Source organism: Scomber scombrus, chromosome 15 (assembly GCF_963691925.1).
Source record: "Scomber scombrus chromosome 15, fScoSco1.1, whole genome shotgun sequence".
NCBI classification, from domain to species: domain Eukaryota; kingdom Metazoa; phylum Chordata; class Actinopteri; order Scombriformes; family Scombridae; genus Scomber; species Scomber scombrus.
Genome location: NC_084984.1, coordinates 24,531,598 through 24,552,170, shown reverse-complemented (window position 1 = coordinate 24,552,170; position 20,573 = coordinate 24,531,598). Strand labels below are relative to the sequence as shown.

General features: G+C 39.1%; 1 protein-coding gene across 2 annotated transcripts in view; it reads left to right on the top strand.

Moving 5' to 3' along the window:
- The first annotated feature begins 1,838 nt into the window (after positions 1-1,838).
- Positions 1,839-20,573, top strand: part of LOC133995538 (multiple C2 and transmembrane domain-containing protein 1-like) — a 52,770-nt gene continuing 34,035 nt past the window's right edge. Inside the window, exons 1-2 of one of the 2 annotated variants that reach the window (XM_062434981.1) lie at positions 1,839-2,315; positions 15,258-15,279. In XM_062434981.1, coding sequence (XP_062290965.1) covers positions 1,839-2,315; positions 15,258-15,279 — 499 coding nt within the window. The remainder of the gene's footprint in view (positions 2,316-15,257; positions 15,280-20,573) is intronic. The other variant, XM_062434982.1, reaches the window with a different exon arrangement.

Genomic DNA, 20,573 nt, shown 5'->3' with positions numbered 1-20,573 from the left:
CAATCACATAAAAAATTGCTTGTGTGGTGCATGAGCCAAAAAACGTGTCGTGCTTTCAGGTTTGCAGCTCACTGAAAATGTGCAGTAGTGATTCTCCTGTTGACTTTACAGCTTTAGCTTTGGGGACAGTTTTACAAATATAAAACATAAAACATAAAAAATCATAAAACAGAGAGACATAAATGACCTTATTTGCAGTTTGAGGTGTCATGTCAACGGGTATATAACGGTGGTAATGAAGACTGTGGCTCAGGAGGTAGAGTGAAGGCCACTAAGCAGAAGAAAGGCGGTTTGATTCGTTCAGTCCATATGTCGATCTATCCTTGGGCAAGATACTTAACTCCAAATTGCTCCCGATGGTTGCGACAAACGGTGTATGAATGTGTGTGAATGGGGGAATTTGACATGTAGTGTAAAAGTGCTTTGAGTGGTCTGAAGACTAGAAAAGTGCCATTTACCATATTGAAAAAAAGCTTTTTGTGGCTAAAAGGGTTTTTACACTGCAGTACTGCAAATGGCCTCTTGGAAAAATGGTATCCAGTTGTCTTAAAGGTTCAGTTTGTAGGATTTAGTTGCATCTAGTGCTGAGAAACTAAAGACTACCACCCTCCCCCTCCAAGCGTGTAGAAGAATCTACATTTTTGATGACTTTTCAAATTTTCTAACCAATGTTTTCAGCTGTTAGGTGTGTTCCACCTTAAGCAACAACATCTAAGTCCAGCTATTTTTCATTGATAGTGATATGATTTATAAGGGAGATCATTTCTTTATCTCTCATTTGAAAATGTATTCATTAGTTCATGTAGATTTTGGAATATAAAATAAAGATATTTGATGAATAAAGTGGGTTTAATTGGTACTGTGACTCCATGTGTGCTCCAAATAAACCCACGTCATGATTTATTTACTAAATTTATATAAAAATATTGATTTCAAAGAATTAAAAACAGCAATATATGTATTCAGTAACATGTTAAATATTAAAAAATGAGGAAAAAACCTGAGTAAAATCTTAAAGGTCTGACTTCAGATATAACCTCCTTTGTAATCATCAACATTTTCATCAGTAACTGTAATTTAATAACACATTCTTTTCTCATCAACTGTAACAGAATACACTTACATTTATTTTCTAATTAAATTAAGTAACGTCTTTACATGTAACTAGTTACTCTCCAACACTGTTTACAGCAAGTTAACAACACTGTTACCTGTGATCTAACACCAGGGGGAGTAAAAGGTGTAGTAAAAGAAAAAGAAATAATCAAATTAACATATTGAAAAGCTTACAGGAGTTAATTTTAATAGCTTTTTTTATCTGTACATTCAGATATAAAATAAATGTAGTTAATGTTTGATACGGACAATCAAGCCCTTTTGCTTGAAGATTTGTATTAGGAGTATTAAATTACACTGTATTATTTCCTTTTAAACCAAAGTTGGCAACACACACACACACACACACACACACACACACACACACACACACACACAAAAGACCCTGATAAGTCTACCTAAAAATAACTACAAAAGGTTTTTAATTGGAGCTGATGCCATTGTGCCAGTACTTCAAAGTTAGGGGCGTGGTGGGCGGATTAGGGCTACAAAAACGCTAAAGCCGGCCCTGCCTCATGGATCCATGCCCTGCCCTCCGCGGCTTGTAAATATCTCCGTGGAAAGGGGGCTGGACGAGCCTGCAGTGGATTCAGAAAACATGTCCACATTGTTTTGAGCCCGTGTTTCAGTGTTTACCTCCGTGCACGGCTAGAGGAGCAAACACCCAGCCTGCGGAAGTTTGACGGCGGATCAGAGAGCGGAGCTGTGCGCGGCGGCGGAGGATGGAGAGGAGCGACGTGGACGAGAATGAGAGCTGCTCAAACCCACAAAACACTCTGTGGAAACAATTTCAAGCCAAAGCCAAGCCGCTGCTCAGCCCCAAGCTGGGCGCCAGAGAGCCCGACGACAAGAAGGAGAAAGGCATGTGGATGTTCAAGAAGATGAAGCGGAAGGAGAGCGTAATGGACCGGGTGATCTCCTCCTCGCAGCCCGACCTCCTCTTCTCCTCTCCGCTGGATGTAGAGACGAAGGAGGCTCAGCTCTGCGGCAAAACGGCCCTGCAGTCGTCTTCCAAGCAGAAGACCGCGAGCCCGATCAAGCACACGGTGGCTCAACTGGTGCAGTCCCACCATAAGAGCTCCTCTCTGGGGTCCGCGTGCCTGGAGATGCTGGCCGAGGCTCCGAGCAGCAGCAGCGGAGGAGAAGCTGCAACATCTGCACCAAAGCTGGAGACGGAGGATGAGCAGCAGGTGAGTTCAGTGTGGTGGTGGTTTGGCTTTTAATTATTATTAAGATTCATGCAACAGTTTTGGTTGAAAGCAGGATCACATGCATGATTGGGCCAGTGGTGGAAAGTAAGCTGACTAGTACTCTGTGTACAGTTTGAGGTATTTGTACTTTACTGTATTTCATGTGATGCTACTTTCTAGATCTCAGAGGGAAATATTGTACTTTCTACTCCACTACATTTATTTGACAGCTTTAGTTACTTTTCAGATGAAGATTTGACACAATGGATAATATAACAAGCTTTTAAAATACAACACATTGTTAAAGATGAAACCAAAAAGCAGTGTGTAGTCTGCTCACATTTCAGATGTCTATGAGTTGTTAACAGCTCCAATAAATAGTGATTTTTCCTTCTAAACTTCTCACATAATTTCATTTCAATAAATGTTCAAATGATCCAATATTTCAGAAAAAATCAAAGATTAGAGAAAAAGTCCAAAAACCGAAAACACATTTGTTTATCAGAACTTAGTTTACTTATTTACTAGCATTGCTTATTAAATATGCAACTAATTCAGTGATATTATAAGACTAACAATCACATCATTCAGAGTTTAAGAGAGGCCAGGTAGGTGTGGGACATAGTACCAATACTGACTCTTAGATACCAGTACCAGTTCATTACCAGTGGTCTGTTTTCCTCACATTTAAACCTATCATTACAATCTCGAAGATTTTCATTAAAATAAATGCAAAGTCACTATCTATCACCAAATTAGGGAACACATTGGTGACTGAGCCTGTGGCCTGCTCATGAAAGCTTTTACATTTGCAGTATTATGATTATTAGGAACAAGGTGGCGACTTTCACACCATGCATTCAAATCACAAGCTGCGCAGTTTGTGACTCATCAGAGTGGATGATCCGCTTGATCCGTGATGGGACAGTTTGGATCACTGAGAGCGAGGTCCAAAAAACACACCTGAAATTACTGCTTAATGTCATATGAGAGAAAGAAATGAAGATGTGTGAGATTGCCACTTTTACGTAACACGAGCCCAGGGATGGCTGTGAAGCGAAGAACTGAATGGACAACCTGTGACTGAATTAAGTCAACCAACTTTGAATCGTGCACATTTACAGTGTAGGACATTAAGAGGAACATGAGATTTACTGACAATAAGACAAATATAGAGAATCACCAGTAAAATCCTTTAATAAGTAGACATAAAGTCACAAATCAAAGGTCTTCCACTGTGTAACGCTTCTTAAAATACAATAGCCATTTACTTTGTGTATAGATTAAACATTAAAATTTATTACAAAGTGGTAATTAACACACTTTGAGGTGTTGGTTGGCATAGTTTTGAGCTTTAAACAGAACTGTTTTTTATGTCAAGATTGCCTCCTAGCTATGGCTCCAATTCTGACACATATCATGGTATCAAACTTGTAATCTAACTCCTCTGAAGAAAATGAATAAGCCTGTCTCACCAAACTATCCCCTTGCAGTCTTATTATTATATCAGTATCATCACAGTGGTTTGGAAGGTCTGCTGAAGGCCTTTTTGACAGCAGACAGTTTGATTTGTCCTAGATGGGAAAGCATAAGTTTAACTAATACATAAACCTTGAGGCAAGCTAACTTTAATTCAGCCATTAGTCGTTTTATTATTTACACACATTTATACACATGTTCTTCTCCTACTGTGACATCTTAAAAATCAAAGGCTAATGAAGGCAGAAAACCAATAAAAGAACAGTAGAGACCAGCAGGATCCTGGAGTCTGTAGCCTGCAGGACTATTGGTGTGAAGGAAGAGAGGGAAAGTCTACAAGTATTTTAGGCAGTTTAAAGGGGTAAAAATAATCCCCCGTGGCACCACCTTTTTTGGAAGTACAACTGGCAAGCGTCCAAGCATGATTAGGCAGGGAGGCTCAAGCGGCGCAAAGACTTTAAGCCAAGTTTTGGAGATCTAATTGATATGACGCCTCACGAAAAGATATTCACTGGAGAGAGAGGGAGAGCTGACATTTACTGTAGGAGGTCGAAAGTGGGATAGGCCATCCAGGAAACGAGGGAAGAATTAGAAAAGCAACTGCCTGACAGTTGTGATTAATAGAGCCCGAAATTAAATGACTACAAATGTCAATGTTTTATTGCAACACCTCTTTTAAATGACTGTCCTTGTCTAAACATGTTGGGTGGACAACGTGATACTGTACTGTTGAATAAGGTTATATTCAGTCTGGATTGTTAGTTATTCAAAGTACTACAGATCTATTGTGTAGGACTAGATGTTATTATCCATTAGTTGCACACTTTAGTCATGCTATCAGGACTCTGGGGGATGGTCAAGTGAGTGATGGCATCCTCTGGGTTGTTAAGTGGACGTCCTCCTTCGACGGAGTTTCGCTGATAGGCCCATGACACCTCAAGAGGGTTCGTCAGTGAATCCTGGCGTCCTGGGCTCAACCCTTAGATGCTAAGCTCACTTGGGGGCCCAGGTGGAGTCCTTTCTCTTAATCCACAGCCACTGGCTCCTAGTGATACTGATACCAGTTGAGTACTTCATTGACCATCATGTGAATAGAAGCATTAAATTGCATAAAATGCAACCACACCTCATCTAAATGACTTGATTATTACACATATGCATTTTGAAAGTCTTGAAATTATTTATATGTATTAATTGAAGAACACTTGATTGCGTTGATTGGCTGTGAGCAAGTCCATACAAATTTTCTAGCTCTGGGTGAAAAAGGATTGATTGCAAGTATAGTTTGACAGGAGACTTTTCGATACTACTTGGTATCGATTTATTTTGGTTAATACTTTAAAGGTATCGAGTACCGATACCCAGCCCTACTGGCTCCCCATTTCAGCAGTCCAGTTCTTTGACCGCTTGCTGGTGGACCTTCCCTCGCACTCCCATCTCCAGGAGTAGTTTTGATGTTGATGTGGCGATGAACCCTCTACAGCCTACTTCAACCGGTCAGACCTTTGCTGTCGAGCCTAGCTGTTGCACATCAGCTGCCAGCTCTGCGTACCTCAGCTTCTTGCTTTTGTAGGCCTCCTTCACTGCATCCTCCCAGGGAACTGTGAGCTCAGTGATGTAGATGAGCTGGAGTGAGGCCGACCATATTGTGAGGTTTGGTGGAAGGTTGGTCGACACAATCTCAGCTGGGAAGCAGAGCCTCTGGCCTAAGTCTGCGGCCACCTTCCACAGATGTCAATTGAATTTTGAATGAGGGTTTCTTACTCAGCAAACACCAGCGTTGGTCTATTGAATCAAATGAAAAAAAAATCTTCAGCTGCATGAAATCTCTTTGGAGAAATGGAGTTGTTAAAGACTGCTAACACTAGAATATCTTATTTTTATTTACTGTTCTTGTCCAAACATGAATGTGAACAATCTGACATACTGTACTGTTGAGTATAGGTATAGGTATAGGTTATATACTAGTGTGTATTGTTAGTTATTTATCCCTCCCATTCGTCTTCCTGTGACTTTTGTCCTCCTGGGTCAAAATTGACCAGGTCTGGTTTGACTGTTTTTAAAGCATAATGTATAAATAATCACCCAGTTCTGTGTTAGATGTTTTTAGCGAACTTGATTCCAGTTTACTACCACAGGTGTTACCCATATTTAGGGGAAATTATGGTCAATATGGTTCATTTACATTATACTATAGCTATATAGCTCTGTTGTCCTCCTGGGTCAAAAGGGACCCAAAGATCAACAATGACTACTGGCGGAAAATAGTAACTTACTGAAACCCAGTGCATGTCATCTCTTCTTGTTTTATGCAAAGGCTAATTTTTTATTGCTAGCTGCCCCTGTTTAAATAAAATATGAATAAAATTAAATCTGTTGATTCATGTTTTCTCTTTTACTTATCATGACATTGTGTGAGACACACATACATATAGTGAAACTTAACAGTTCGACCACTGACAGATTAGAAAAGGAAATGACAAAAGAAATTAGGAAGTAGTAGTATATCAAAAGTATTTGGTGGAAATGCATGTAATGAGGTACATTTCTCTAATAAGTCGGCCCAGTTTGACTGAAAAGCTACAGTGCTACAGATATTTTTTTGAGATGTGTGTATAAGATATATTTTTCTGTTTATTTTTGTCCTTACTGAAGGGGCAGCATGCCATTTGTTTTGCACATAATGATAGTCTTCTTCTCCAGGTCTGTGTTTTAGCTGCCATGACTTGATTAAAGGTTAAAAAAAAGGTCACAAATATTATCATAAGATATGATTTTGCCTCCGCTGTTCATAAGATTAAAAAATACCATTCTTGCCCTTTTCCTCTGAGACATTTGAAGCTTTGTTTCTACCTGTTGAGGCATGTATGGGTCACGTGTCGGGTATCACAGAGACAAAAGCTGCAAACTTGGCCTCAGGCTCATTTACTGTATACAGGTCCTCATAAACACCAGCGTCCCCGTAAAGCATGTTTAACACACACAGTGCCAGAAAAGAAGAGTTATATTACTGACTGAACAGTTGTTATTGATCTCTGTGATTAGCTGTGAGCCATGTCTGACTGTATTTATGAGGGTGCCTCGTAATGGCTGATTGGCTATTGAAGATGTGTCACTTATTGAGTTTTCACTGTGTGGATCGGGGGAAAACAAACAGCTCATGTGTTGCTAAGGCTGGTTGTGAATGGGTTGTTTTTTTGAAATCACGAGACAGATAGTGGTGAGATTAGATACTGTCGAGAAATATTTCTGTCTGTGTGTCTGTGTGTGTTTGAGCTCATGTGGTCTTCCTTTTTGTCAAAGCATGATAGCTGTGTTTCTTCAGGGTTTTTGTGCAGTTACTGCTGCGTTTTAGTGATAAATGTTGGAATTGTTGTGTAATGTATCATCACTGAGGCAAATATAAAGTTTTGTTGTTGGTGCAGGAGGTGAAAATTGGACTGTAGGTAGCGTTTTTTGGAATCAGTTTTGATGACTTTACATTTGTTCCTAGGACATGATTACAGTACATGATTGCTCTTTACAATCGTGGCTGCTTGTTAATTGATGGTAGGGCTGCAGCAACACTTATTTTCATTATCAGTTAATCTACCCAACTGAAACCTACAAAGACTGGACATACCACGTATTAAGATTGTTTCCACCAACTGGGACCAGATGGTTTATGCTCTTACCCCAGTCAGGAACGAACATAAACCTTACTAAGAAAATACTGATAAAATAGAACTTAAAATCTCTCAGAGGCCTTTGTAATGTCTACAGTTGGCTTGTTTTGACCGTCTAACAGTCCAAAACCTTCAAGAGGACGTGTCATGCACAAGGCCGTAGCCAGGATTTTTCAAATACTGAGGTAAAAAATGAGACCACAATTTATATATCAGTTCAATGTAATCCATGATGTATTTATATAACGCTTTCTTGCTGTGCATTTCTCAGTCATGCTCACTCTTGTGGTCCAGTTCTTTCTTATCACTTCCAATTTTGCAACTTAAATCAACTCCTATTTCAGTATTCTACAACTTCCATGGTTGTATATTTAAAAATTATAACTGCAATATATTATTTTCTTTGTTTGTCCTTAAAATGTGGAATGGAGCACGGCCTGCTGGGAAATGGAGAAAAGGGCTCATCCAATGAATGAACAGTTTGCAAAATCGGGTCAAGTCCAATTCACAAATGTAGACATATTTCTGGCGATTTCAAGGCCTCACTCCACCGCTGGCTATAGCCGATTACTTTGGTTTTGACATGGCAGCAGTATCTGCAAGTACGTGTCACGTGACTGTCCGTTGATGCAAGGATAATTGTCTCGTCAGCTGTTTTCACTTCAAAATGAAACGAAACTTCAAGAAAAAAATACCGAGGACATGACCTCGGTGTCCTCAATGGTAGCTACGGCCACGGTCATGCACATTTCCAGCGCATAGAGTTGATCAGGTTGTTGATTGTGCCCAGTGGAATGTTGGTCCACTCTTCTTCAATGGTTGTGTGAAGTTGCTGGATACTGTTAACTGGCCACAATCAACAACCTGATCGACTCTATGCGAAGGAGATGGTTTAGCAGGGTTATGCAAATGGTGGTCACACCAGATACTGACTGGTGTTCTGACCCCCCCCCCCCCCCCCCCCCCCCCCCAGACCCCTTCAATAAAGCCAAACTGCACATTTCAGAGTGGCCTTTTATTGTGGCCAGCCTAAGGCACACCTGTGCAATATTCATGCTGTCTAATCAGCATCTTGATATGCCACACCTGTGAGGTGGGATGGATTATCTCGGCAAAGGAGAATTGCTCACTAACACAGATATATTTTTGTTCAGTGTATATTCTGAGGCTCTACTGGAATATCTTTGCCTGATTTCCAGTTAAAAACTCCTTATTTATCTTATATCGGTCCTTTATGCAGCCGCTCAGTTCAGCCTCTGTCTGAAACAGGACTTAACCCTAACCCGCTGGATCTTTAGTTGTTTAAATAACTGCAAATGTCAGTGGGATTTTGAGGTTTTCTTACTTCTGAAACAAAACCTGGAAATGCCTACACCCTTTATCCTGTTTTAAAAAGTAAAAAAAAAAAATAAAAACAATAGCTGCAGTATAATTGATTCACTTCCCATACACATGAGGTGTGAAGGCTGTATATTAAGACAGTAGACTGGCCTTAAATCTGTCTGTGACCTTAAGAGAGTAAGAGGATTATAATCAGTCCAACCAGCACCGGTCTTCCCCTTTCTCCTCCCTCCTCCTCCTCTTCACCTGTTGCTCCTTTCATTCAGCTTAACACCAACTCTACCACGCTCAGTGCTATCAGTTTTCCTGGGACTTACCTTTCTGAGCTAACGGCAGTTTGTTTGACCTGGAAGTGGATGTATCCTCAGTGTCTCCATGATGTCTCCCACATAGTTGCTCTATTGTAAAAACCTCCGTCTTCCTCCACCTCACCTTGTCTGTAAACCTCCCCGCATCCCTGCCTGCGTCCTCCTCGACCCTGGATCTCTTGATCAGCGAGACCCCGGTGGCTGACTCGCGTCTAGCGATTCGAGGGTTATTTGGCTGCTCCTCGTGCGATGAAGCCTTTTCGCTGGCCTCCACATGTGGACGGCTGCTGTCGGTGAGCACCATCACTCTCTGATACCTGCCTGGATAGTGTGCAGCTCTGTATTCATGTTGTGTTATTTGCAGTTAAAGGATAAAGTTCACAGTGTTTCCAATTTTGCCTTAAAACAATAGTCAGCTCCAAAGAGAGACTTTGACACTGAAAACACTGTAACGTTGAAACATAGACGATGAAGATTTGACTCATCTGGACGACTGAAGCTTCAGATCAAATTTTAAAAATACTTTCTTTTTTTAACACAGAAGGAGGACTGTGGATTTAGTCCTCCATCACTTCCATTGTAAACATTATGAAGGGATCATTACAGACAGATAAACACACTTCATGTTCATTTGGGCTCCTGATTTTTCATCCTCCTATTTCTTCTTTTTCTCTTTCCTTCTTTCTCGTTCTTTCTTTCCTCATCTTTCTCCTTATTCTTTCTTTCTTTTTCTCTCTTTCTTTCCTCATCTTCCTCCTTTTTCTTTCCTTCTTTCTTTCTCTCTTTCCTTCTTTCTTCATCTTCCTCCTTGTTGTTTCCTCGTCTTCTTCTTCCTCTCTTTCTTTCGACTGAAGCTTCATATTAGCTTCAGATCAACTTTTTTGCAAAGAAGCAGCACTTTGGATTTAGTCCTCCATCACTTCCATTGTAAGTGCATTATGAAGGGATCTTCTAATGGTCAGTATGAACAGGAGGAATGATCACAGTAAGAGAAACCTGACTATATTGTTTGACACATGACTCATGTAAAAATTGCGAACACATCATTTAGGTAAAAATATTGCCTAACTGCGGCCGACCACACAGTAACTTCCTGCACTAGAGTAACAGTTTGCTTACATATAATCCCATACCTATATACACATATATAATCATTATGTAGGTTAGTTTCAGGATAAGCAGCATCTTATGACATACAGGATTAAAGCATGTCATGTGTCACACTTTGAGGCTAAAAATATCTCTGTAAGAGATTAAAACATGCATATATGAGAGTGGAAGATGAATGCAAAGTGATGGACAGCTCCACTCTGACTTGATGGATGTTGACGGGTTTTTCCCTCAGCAGGTCATTACTCATCATCCTCTTGTGTTTGAGCAGTGACCCAGACTGTGTTATCGGGGTTGACCCGATGTGTTTTGGCTAAGAGTAATAACAGGAGTATTTGTGGTGAACCAGGATGTTTGATTTCTGATTATTACTGATCGATAGAAGGTTTTCTGGCCCCAATCCAAGTAATGTAATATCGAATATCTGTTTATATCGAGTTTGATCGGATATTTATATTCACAGTAGCAGAGGATATGCAGCGTTGATTTAATATGTATCTCAATCAATCAATCAATCAATCAATCAATCTTTATTTGTATAGCGCCACATCACAACAAAGTTATCTCAAGGCACTTTACACATAAAGCAGGTTCTAAACCGTACTCTTCAGGTTTTAATTTTAAAGAGACCCAACATTCCCACATGAGCAAGCACTTAGCGACAATGGCAAGAAAAAACTCCCTTTTAACAGGAAGAAACCTCAGGCAGAACCAGGCTCAAAGTGGGCGGCCATCTTCCTCGACCGGTTGGGGTAAAGAGGAAAGAGAGGAAGGATAGGAGAGAGAGAGAAGCACATTGAAAATCAACATTGAAGCTAGTAGGTCCGGGACTGGAATCTGTCATCCGGACGTCTACAGGCCCAGATTACCTGTGAGACGAGAAAGCACAGACAACTCTATCTGACACTATGACATACATTCTCACTTCTGCTGGAAGAGACGTAAAATGATCCTCTAGGGTACAATTGTCCTGCCAATGGCTCCAGTCTGGCCTGCTGGATAACTTTGCAAAGAAATTACAGAAAAGTAATTCCAATTTTTCTGCTGCTTCAAAGTGTTTTTTCCCCACCTGACCAGAATACAATTCTCTGAAAAAACAATGAATACATATTGTGGTCATATTTAAACCTTCATATATTAAACATTGTGCAAAAATGTTGTCAGCCAGCAGCTTTTGTGCAAAATAATCTTTAAGAAAAGAGAGAGATATTGTTTAAATTGCACTCATTTTTCACAGTTGATAGATGGTTTATTATAGTAAAGTTATATCATATATTATTTATAGGTTTTCATGCAATGGTTTTACTGGTGTGGCTGTTTGTGGCTCCTCTAGAGAGAAGACTCTCACTCCGTTGGAGTTTGTAGAGTTTGTTCAGAGTTGAGCGTCTTCCCGTAATAATGATCTTATAATGACAAACCAACAACAGACCAGTTTAATGTTATTACCGACAGATTGAATTAGTGACAGTTGATATGAGCTGACGCCCAACGCGTTACTATCATTTTCATTGTCAAGCCCAGAGATGAAGCTCAGTATTTTCTTTTTGTGAAATGTGACTGATATTATTCATTTATCATGCTTGTGTTGCAACTGCTGGCTCCACCTCTAAATAAAGACTGATTAATAAGTTTGAACTCAGCTTTTCTCCTCTTGCACATAAAAAAAAGCCTCATTAATATAAATTAAATCCATCTAAAAATAGTCAGTCCTCATTCATCCCTACTTAAATCACTGTTGGTACGGCTCACCAGTGTTTGGAGAAGCTCAGAAAAGGGGGAAATCCTTGTGTCGTGTGATCAGATTTAAATTAATAATGAAAGAGTCCTCGCTGATCCAGCTGTGTGTGAGTGTAAAGTAGAGTGAGAAGGATTTTGGAGTCTGATCATCTGCCAACGAGGGGGTTCGTCTTCCTCCGCAATCAAATATGTATGAGAGACTGTCCTCCCAAAAAAAAAACAACAGCATAACAACAAAATCCACAACAAAAGATACAAAATATGTTTACGTTGCAGTGACAGTAACCTCTAAGTAGTAAAATGAAAGGAGCAAAGGAGGAAATCAGGTGAAACACGACTACAATCGTCCCCTAACCTTCACAATGTGGTTATTATTGTAACCATGACGACGAAGGGCCTCTAACCTTAAAGAATAAAGGCCCGTCCACACAAAGAACTATAACTATAACGATAATTATAAATATACAGTTTTAAAATGGTTGTAAATCCAGTGGATGGAGGAGTCCAAAAACGATTAAAAACATGTCAATGAGTCACACCGCTGCACTGGAGGCTCTGGAAACAGAATATTTGACATTTTTGCTTGGAATTTTTCCTTTGCTTTCTGTTTTTGGAATTAAAATGGCAAATAATAATATATATTTAAATGTTTATGAAAAAAATTTAAGTAAGCAGCACGAATAATAACAACACATTTCAAACACCTGTTAGACAAACTGAAGCTGTGAAGTGGAGCTTTGCTTTCATTAGTTTTGCCTACTTGAAACAACTCTTGACAAAACGATGACTTCCTGTTGGTTTATGAACAGGAAGCAGAGAGATCAGAATTGTGTTTTAGTCTATATGTGTATTTGTGTTGCTGGTTGTTTCATCTCTGCAGATACTGACGTGCTGCTGCCACTTCCTCAATTATTCAGCCACAGAAACAACAAATCAGTAACTTTCTGTCTCTGTTCAATGATGCTTTCAGTCGAAGTCGACCACATGAGCTCAATGTTCCCACAATGAGAGCACAGTGTTTCCTTCGTCCATTAAATGTCCAGAAAATGGTGAAAAATGTCCATCTCTGTTTCCACAAACCTAAGACGTCATCTTCAGATGTTTTGTCCACAAAGATCTTCAGTTTACAGTCGTAACAAATAGTCATAATTCATTTTAAATTCATTCATTCATTTTCTTTGATTTGATTGACTTATTGTTCATACAATTCATACACTGGGTAATTCAAAGTGCTTTACAAAAGCTGAAAACACATTATAAAAAATACAACGACAATACACTTGCTCTGTTCTTGAGCAGAGAAAGGATCTATTGATAGAAGTTAAAAGACAAAAGAAAACACAAGTAAATAACTAAGTAAAAATTGGAATAAGAACAGATAAGGTTTAAAGTAAAAATAAAAAATAAAACAAAATAGGAGCAATAAAAACCAGCAAGTAGGTATTAAATTTAAGAGAACGCAGCAGTAAACAATAAAGTTTTTAGCCCTGATTTAAAGGAGCTGACAGTTTGAGCAGACTTCAGATCTACAGGAAGTTTGTTCCACAGATGAGGAGCATAGTAACTAATTGCTGCCTCACTTTGTCTGATTCTCATTCTTGGGACACACAACAGTCCGGTTCCAGATGACCTGAGGGGCCTGGATGCTTCGTAGGGAACTAATAGAGCATGTATTTTGGTCCAAGACCGTTCAGTGTTTTGTAGACCAGCAATAGGATTTTAAAATCTATCCTTTGACTCACAGGAAGCCAGTGTAACAACTAATAACAACAACAACAACAACAACAACAACAACAACAACAATAATAATAATAATAATTTTTTGTCTTTTTGGATTATTTCATTGGGACAGATACAACATACAGATAAAACAACTGTCCGATGCAAGTATCACAGTGTTTATACTGAATGCTAACTTGCAACACCTGTCCCTAATAATAATGATAATAATAATAACAATAATAATATATTGGTCAATATATAGTGTGTTTTGGAGAATCTCAGTGTTCAGGTCATTAGAAGAAAAGTTCTCTCACGGATTTATGTTTGTATCTGAAGACAGTTCCAAATAAAATACTCAAAACACAACATTTAATTTAATTCTTTTTATTTTGTATAATGTTATTATTGAGTGGAGGATTTTCCTGCAGCTGCATCATAGAGGCTCTGATGAAAAACTTCATGTTGAAACGTGTCGGCAAATTTGTCATTTTGTCCATTGATTGTGATCAATTTTACCGAAACATGAGGCAATTATTTTTGCTTTATTATGGTTTTTATCTGTTTCAGTGCCTCCTTTATCTCTGACTTTACATTTTATGGAAACACAAACATTACATTTTGTTTTTGGGCTCACACTCTCACACTTTTTTTTTTTTTTCACCAATTACAGCCTTAAATTTAAATATAGTTCATGAAGAAAATGTGTCTCTAACATGTTAAACCTCTCCTCTGTTGTCTGGAAGCTTTTCCTGCCTTTCTGTGTCTGTATTGATCACGCCTGATCTGTATTGGCAGCAGGATTGATTTGATTGGCCTCCTGAGGTTTGAGCATCATGGCGAGGAGAGGATGAGTTACTCTCTGCTTTTATTGACGTTCTTCTAGGCTTCCTCTGCAGCATGTGTAATCATCACTACTCTCCTACCTTCCTTCCTTCCTTCCTTCATCCCTTCCTTCTCTTGATTTACTGACCGTTGTGTCGTTTCCATGCAGAGAGGCTTAAATGAAATGATGGAGATACACAATGAGATATGAATGATTGTTTGTTTCATACCAGTGATTAAAAGTCACAGAAAAAATTCAGATAGAGATAAAGTCGTCCCAAACATGCACGTTTTTTGCAGCCAGGTTTGTCAATCTGGGGTTACCCCGGTAACAGATACTGATAAAATGTGTCCAAGCCCACCGAGGAAAATGTGTCCTTCAAATCTGACTCACAATGCAAGTTAATTATCTCAAGTCGGATGCCTTTGACTGTGAATGACGAGTGAAAATAAGTGAGAATAGCATTTGATTTTCTGTAATCTTCATAGTTTGCAAAATTCTCCAGTTTAAATTCTCAACAACTAACAGATGGACGGCCATAAAATGTTCCCCAGAGGATGAATTATAGCGTCTTTACTGATCTATTTAGTTTTTATCTATCACCGTTATCTGGTCAACATCCTCAGCTGTCCAATACTTTGATTCATGACCAAATACATGCTAAATTAATTGATGTTTCGTACTTATTAGCTCAAAGCAGCACTCTGGTCAAGAGCTGCTAGCATGGCTGTCATTTTAAGATAATTCAGAGATGAAGGAGTCAGAGAATAAACCTGCGACAGTGTGCAGTGAGAGTCTTCTGGGATCTCGTGGCAGTGTGACAGAAACGATTAAATACTGGCAGCGTTGACACAGAGAGTCACAGAAAGAGAAACTCACACAGTCACTGCCTGGTCGAAGCACTTATGCTCTCTGAGTTGTGAATTTTTCCGACGTCTAACACAATAACTGAAATGTGTTTTGGCTTGCATCCTGACAGACTAAACAACGAAGCCTCGGCCGCACAGATGTGAGTGTAAACATAAACACACGCTCCTAAAATAAGCGTGTAGCTGATGAGATTTAATGCTATTCTCAGTTTGTCAGTCACTTTGCTTCCTGATTTAGTGCCACAGGACAGTTAATCCACAGTAAGCAGCTTGTTAAACTGGGTGACTCAGCCTCGGAGCAGCTCTCTCTGCAGCGCTCGTTTGTTTCCTCCCCATTCATAACGCAGCCGAGGCGATCAGACGTAGTGTGAGTTGAGACACGTTGGAGCCGTGCCACGACGGAGCGGTAAAACCAAACCTCGGCTGTCATCGTGAGAGGAAAAGTAACACCTCAGACTCGCTCTGCTTCAGTCAGGCCGTTGTTTCTCTCTCTGAGGTTAGACAGCAGGTATCAAAGACAATATTCGGCACATTGTTTAAAACACCTCGGCCACAAGTCGACTCGTTATGTGAGAGCTGCCAGACATGCTCGTAAAAACAGTGGCCCAATTTCAAGAGACGAAGAAGAAGAAGAAGAAAAGACATCAAATGCAGGAGGCTGAGCTTCACTAGTCTTCACATTTAAAGCATTTTGAGGAACATGTTTAAATCATTTTCTTTCAAGTACCCTTAAAGTGATACCAATACCAACTAGAGCCCAACCGATATGGGATTTTTGAAACCGATACTGCTTTTAGTGTAGAAAAATTCACAGATAACCGATATGGTAGCTGATATTATTGGACAGGAAGCAGTTACTTTACTTACTTACCTTACTTTACTACATTTTCAACTCCTAGTTTGTTTGTTTTTTGCAAGTTAATAACCAGCTAGTGAATGTAGCGAAGCATTTAGCAGCTAAGATAAGATAAGATGCCTTTATTGTCACTGTACTTAAAATACACTGAAATTACAAGTGCTCATCACAGTGGTATTTTGACATAATACTGCATACATACATACATACATACATACATACATACATACATACATACATTCGGCAACACACACAATCAATCACAACCCTTTATAAAACTATACAACAAATACACTAGTATATATTGCACAGGTATATAATGAGGTTTTAAAGTGGTTGAAGAGTCACAGTGTGTGTTTATTGAGAGTCTGGATGCCCTAAAGAGTCAGATATGTTTCTCAGGAGTTGGCATGGAGCTAAAATTAAAGTGAATATCGGACTCAAACACAACTCCAAATGAAATCTAATAATGTTGCTGTGTGTGTGTAGATTAGCAGCTGTTTGCTAACACTCATTAAGGTGATAATATGTCAGTGTTTTAAGGCTTTTCAAGCTGCTCTGAGCTCACATTAAGTTGACCTGGAATACCTCATCCTCTCCCAGTTGGTTGACTTTATCTCCTTATTTAACATCATCATCATGTCTGAACTGGATTTGCCCCACTTGTCACACTCTCGGCCGAGGACGACGACAGCGACGTGGCTAAGGCTACATAACATTTCAACAGCTCCTCCTCTTCTTCCTCCTCCTCCTCCTCCTCCTCTTCCTCCACACGCATACAGCCAACCTCACATTCCTGCCTCCTCACGTTACAAAGACGTTATTTTACCACCCTGCTTTCAGCCATGTGGAGTTTTCACTGTGTTGCCACTGCAGTCGTTGGCACACTGTGTTTACAGCTTCAGGAAATACGTCAGCGTTTCACAATGTGTGTGTAACTGATTCCTGCTTTTACTGAGACATCCAGGAATCGGTTGCTAGAGCGGCTGACATAATGCTTTTAAAGTCGGAGATAGTACATGACGTTACACCTCAGATATCAGCTTAAATTCATGCACCTAATTATTTAATTTGGAGCAGAACTTTTTTGGGTTATGAGAAAAAAAGCATCAACTCTGCACGCATGTTTGCATTTCATTCATGCATCCTGCTACATAGATAAAAAGGTTATTATCTTTATTTTTATCCCTCATTATTATTTGATGTTTCAGACGCTGTCAGATCCTGTTTGTCTCAACTATCTGTGTCCTGTGTTTCTGTCCCAGTCTGGCTCTCTCTGTGTCCACCAGTTGCCCCTCAGGCTTTTCTGCCAGTTTCAGACTGGACTGAGTGGGAAGACGGACACATAAGAGAAAAAAAAAGGACTACTTGAGATGCTGTTGCTTTCTACGTTGCCTCTCGTTGGAATTAAAGTGAACTGACAGTGTCTTTTAGTTTGATTTATGTAAGATAAGATAAGATAATCCTTTATTAGTCCCACAGTGGGGAAATGTACATTATTGCAGGTTGAACTGAAGTAATAGTGTACCAAAAAATACTGATATTGCAAAGTCATACGCAATAAAGTGGAGTTTGAGAAAGGATGTGTGGGCCATATAGTATATTATACTGGGAGATATACGCTCTATATGTATTATACTGGGAGATATACGCTCTACATGTATTATACTGGGAGATATACGCTCTACATGCATTATACTGGGAGATATACGCTCTACATGCATTATACTGGGAGATATACGCTCTACATGTATTATACTGGGAGATATACGCTTTACATGTATTATACTGGGAGATATACGCTCTACATGCATTATACTGGGAGATATACGCTCTACATGTATTATACTGGGAGATAGACGCTCTACATGTATTATACTGGGAGATATACGCTCTACATGCATTATACTGGGAGATATACGCTCTACATGTATTATACTGGGAGATAGACGCTCTACATGTATTATACTGGGAGATATACGCTCTACATGTATTATACTGGGAGATATACGCTCTACATGTATTATACTGGGAGATATACGCTCTACATGTATTATACTGGGAGATATAAGCTCTACATGTATTATACTGGGAGATATATGCTCCACAGACTGATTTATTCATGTTTTATTTGACAACAACGTATGTTATAGTGTTGTGTGTGTGCTTATGCACTTATTTGAGTGTTAATGTGAGTTTTGGGACAGACTTTACAGGGTTGTGTTTTCTGGTTGTTGTTTTTTTGGTTTTAGCTGCCCTCCTTCCTGTGTCTTGCCCTGTTCTCCTGTTCCAGCTGCAACATTTGGACACAAATATCTGGACTTTCTATTCCTCACATTGTCAAAACAGGCTCGTTACTTGTTTCAACCTCGGTGACTTTATAAAAAGAAGACATGACGTGCAAATAAGGGATAGAAAACTCTTTTTCCTTTTGACGTGTGAGCTCCGTGCCCCCGTTGGTAAGATGCCACCCTGGGAAGCTTTCCAAATCAAAATCTGCTACTGGCAGGAAAGTCCCAACAATGTGTGCAGACTGTGCAGGAGTATGACAGCAGCAGGAAGACTCCCATTATATGAATACATGCTGTGCACAGTTTACAAAGGTCGATTAAAACATAATCTTTACTTTTAACTTTTGTACTTTCTTACTTATACTTGAGTAAAGGAGGTGAATCAGTTCTTCTACTTTTACCAGTCTTTTTTTTATACATTAGTATTTGTACTTCTACTTAAGTACAGAATGTGAGTACACCTCTGTTGATAATATTGTTGCTGATAACTTAGAGTAAGTAAGACAATAACAGTGACTTCTATTCTACTGTACAAAAAGAAAGGAAAAGTGAAAGTAAAACACACACAAACACACACACACACATGTAAATGCTCCTTCCTTAAAACAAAAAGAAAAGAAAACACTAATATGTAAATAGGTATTAAACAAAGGGATGCAATTGTAAATGCAAATAAAAGAGGTGTGGGGGGGGGGGGGGGGGGGGGGGGCTTTTGCATTTAGACCTTAAGGAGCTGACATGAAGACACACACACACACACGCTGACACAGCAACTTCACGCGACATATATAATGTCATTGAGGTCATCATGACTGTGTGTCCTTATTCAAATCAGCTGATGACATGAACAATAGTGAGTACAGCAGCATAAATACACTTTAAACAGTCACAGTCATGTCTGTACAGAGAATTGTCTGATCTGAATTTTGTTTTTCATTTCAAATAATTTCAGTGCTTCCTGTGTAAATGGCCATAGAGGAGGAAATGTTACAGGGTGTGGGGTTGTTCCTGTGTGAAGCTGTTAATGTGTACAGTGTGTGTGTGTGTGTGTGTGTGTGTGGCTGTCAGTATACGTAAGATGTTTGATTTACGACACATGTTACAGTCATCACTGCAAGTACAAATAAAAAGACTACATGTTCTGCTCTTAAAATAATACTGTAGGCTGTACAACAAATCTGTCACTTTGAACAGTTTATGAGGTTCAATCAGTCATAAACTGAGTGTAAGAGCATTGACATATAGTTGTAGTTTCCTCTTATTTTAGCGGTTCTGTTTGGTGGCAGCAGGAGTTTTTAGACAAAGTAGGGTTAGTTAGTACGGTTCTGATGTTTTCTGCTGACTGTCATCGTCACCATATTATCAACATCATATCATATCAAGTATTGTATAATACTTTTAGTTCAACAGCTATTTGTCAGTCTATAAACATTATTAAGCTTCATCTAAACCAGGAAAAGACCCTTCTGCCATATCACGATATTACTATATCCAAAATCTGAGATGATATCTAGTCTCCTATATCTATGTATCTATCTATGTATCTATCTATCTATCTATCTATCTATCTATCTATCTATCTATCTATCTATCTATCTATCTATCTATCTATCTATCTACGTATCTATCTATCTATCTATCTATCTATCTATCTATCTATCTATGTATCTATCTATCTATCTACCTATCTATCTATCTATCTATCTATCTATCTATCTATCTATCTATCTATCTATCTATCTATCTATCTATCTATCTATCTATCTATCTATCTATCTATCTATCTATCTATCTATCTATCTACCTACCTACCTACCTACCTACCTACCTACCTACCTACCTACCTCTATCTATCTATCTATCTATCTATCTATCTATCTACCTACCTACCTACCTATCTATCTACCTACCTACCTACCTACCTACCTACCTACCTACCTACCTACCTACCTACCTACCTATCTATCTATCTATCTATCTATCTATCTATCTATCTATCTATCTATCTATCTATCTATCTATCTATCTATCTATCTATCTATCTATCTATCTATCTATCTATCATA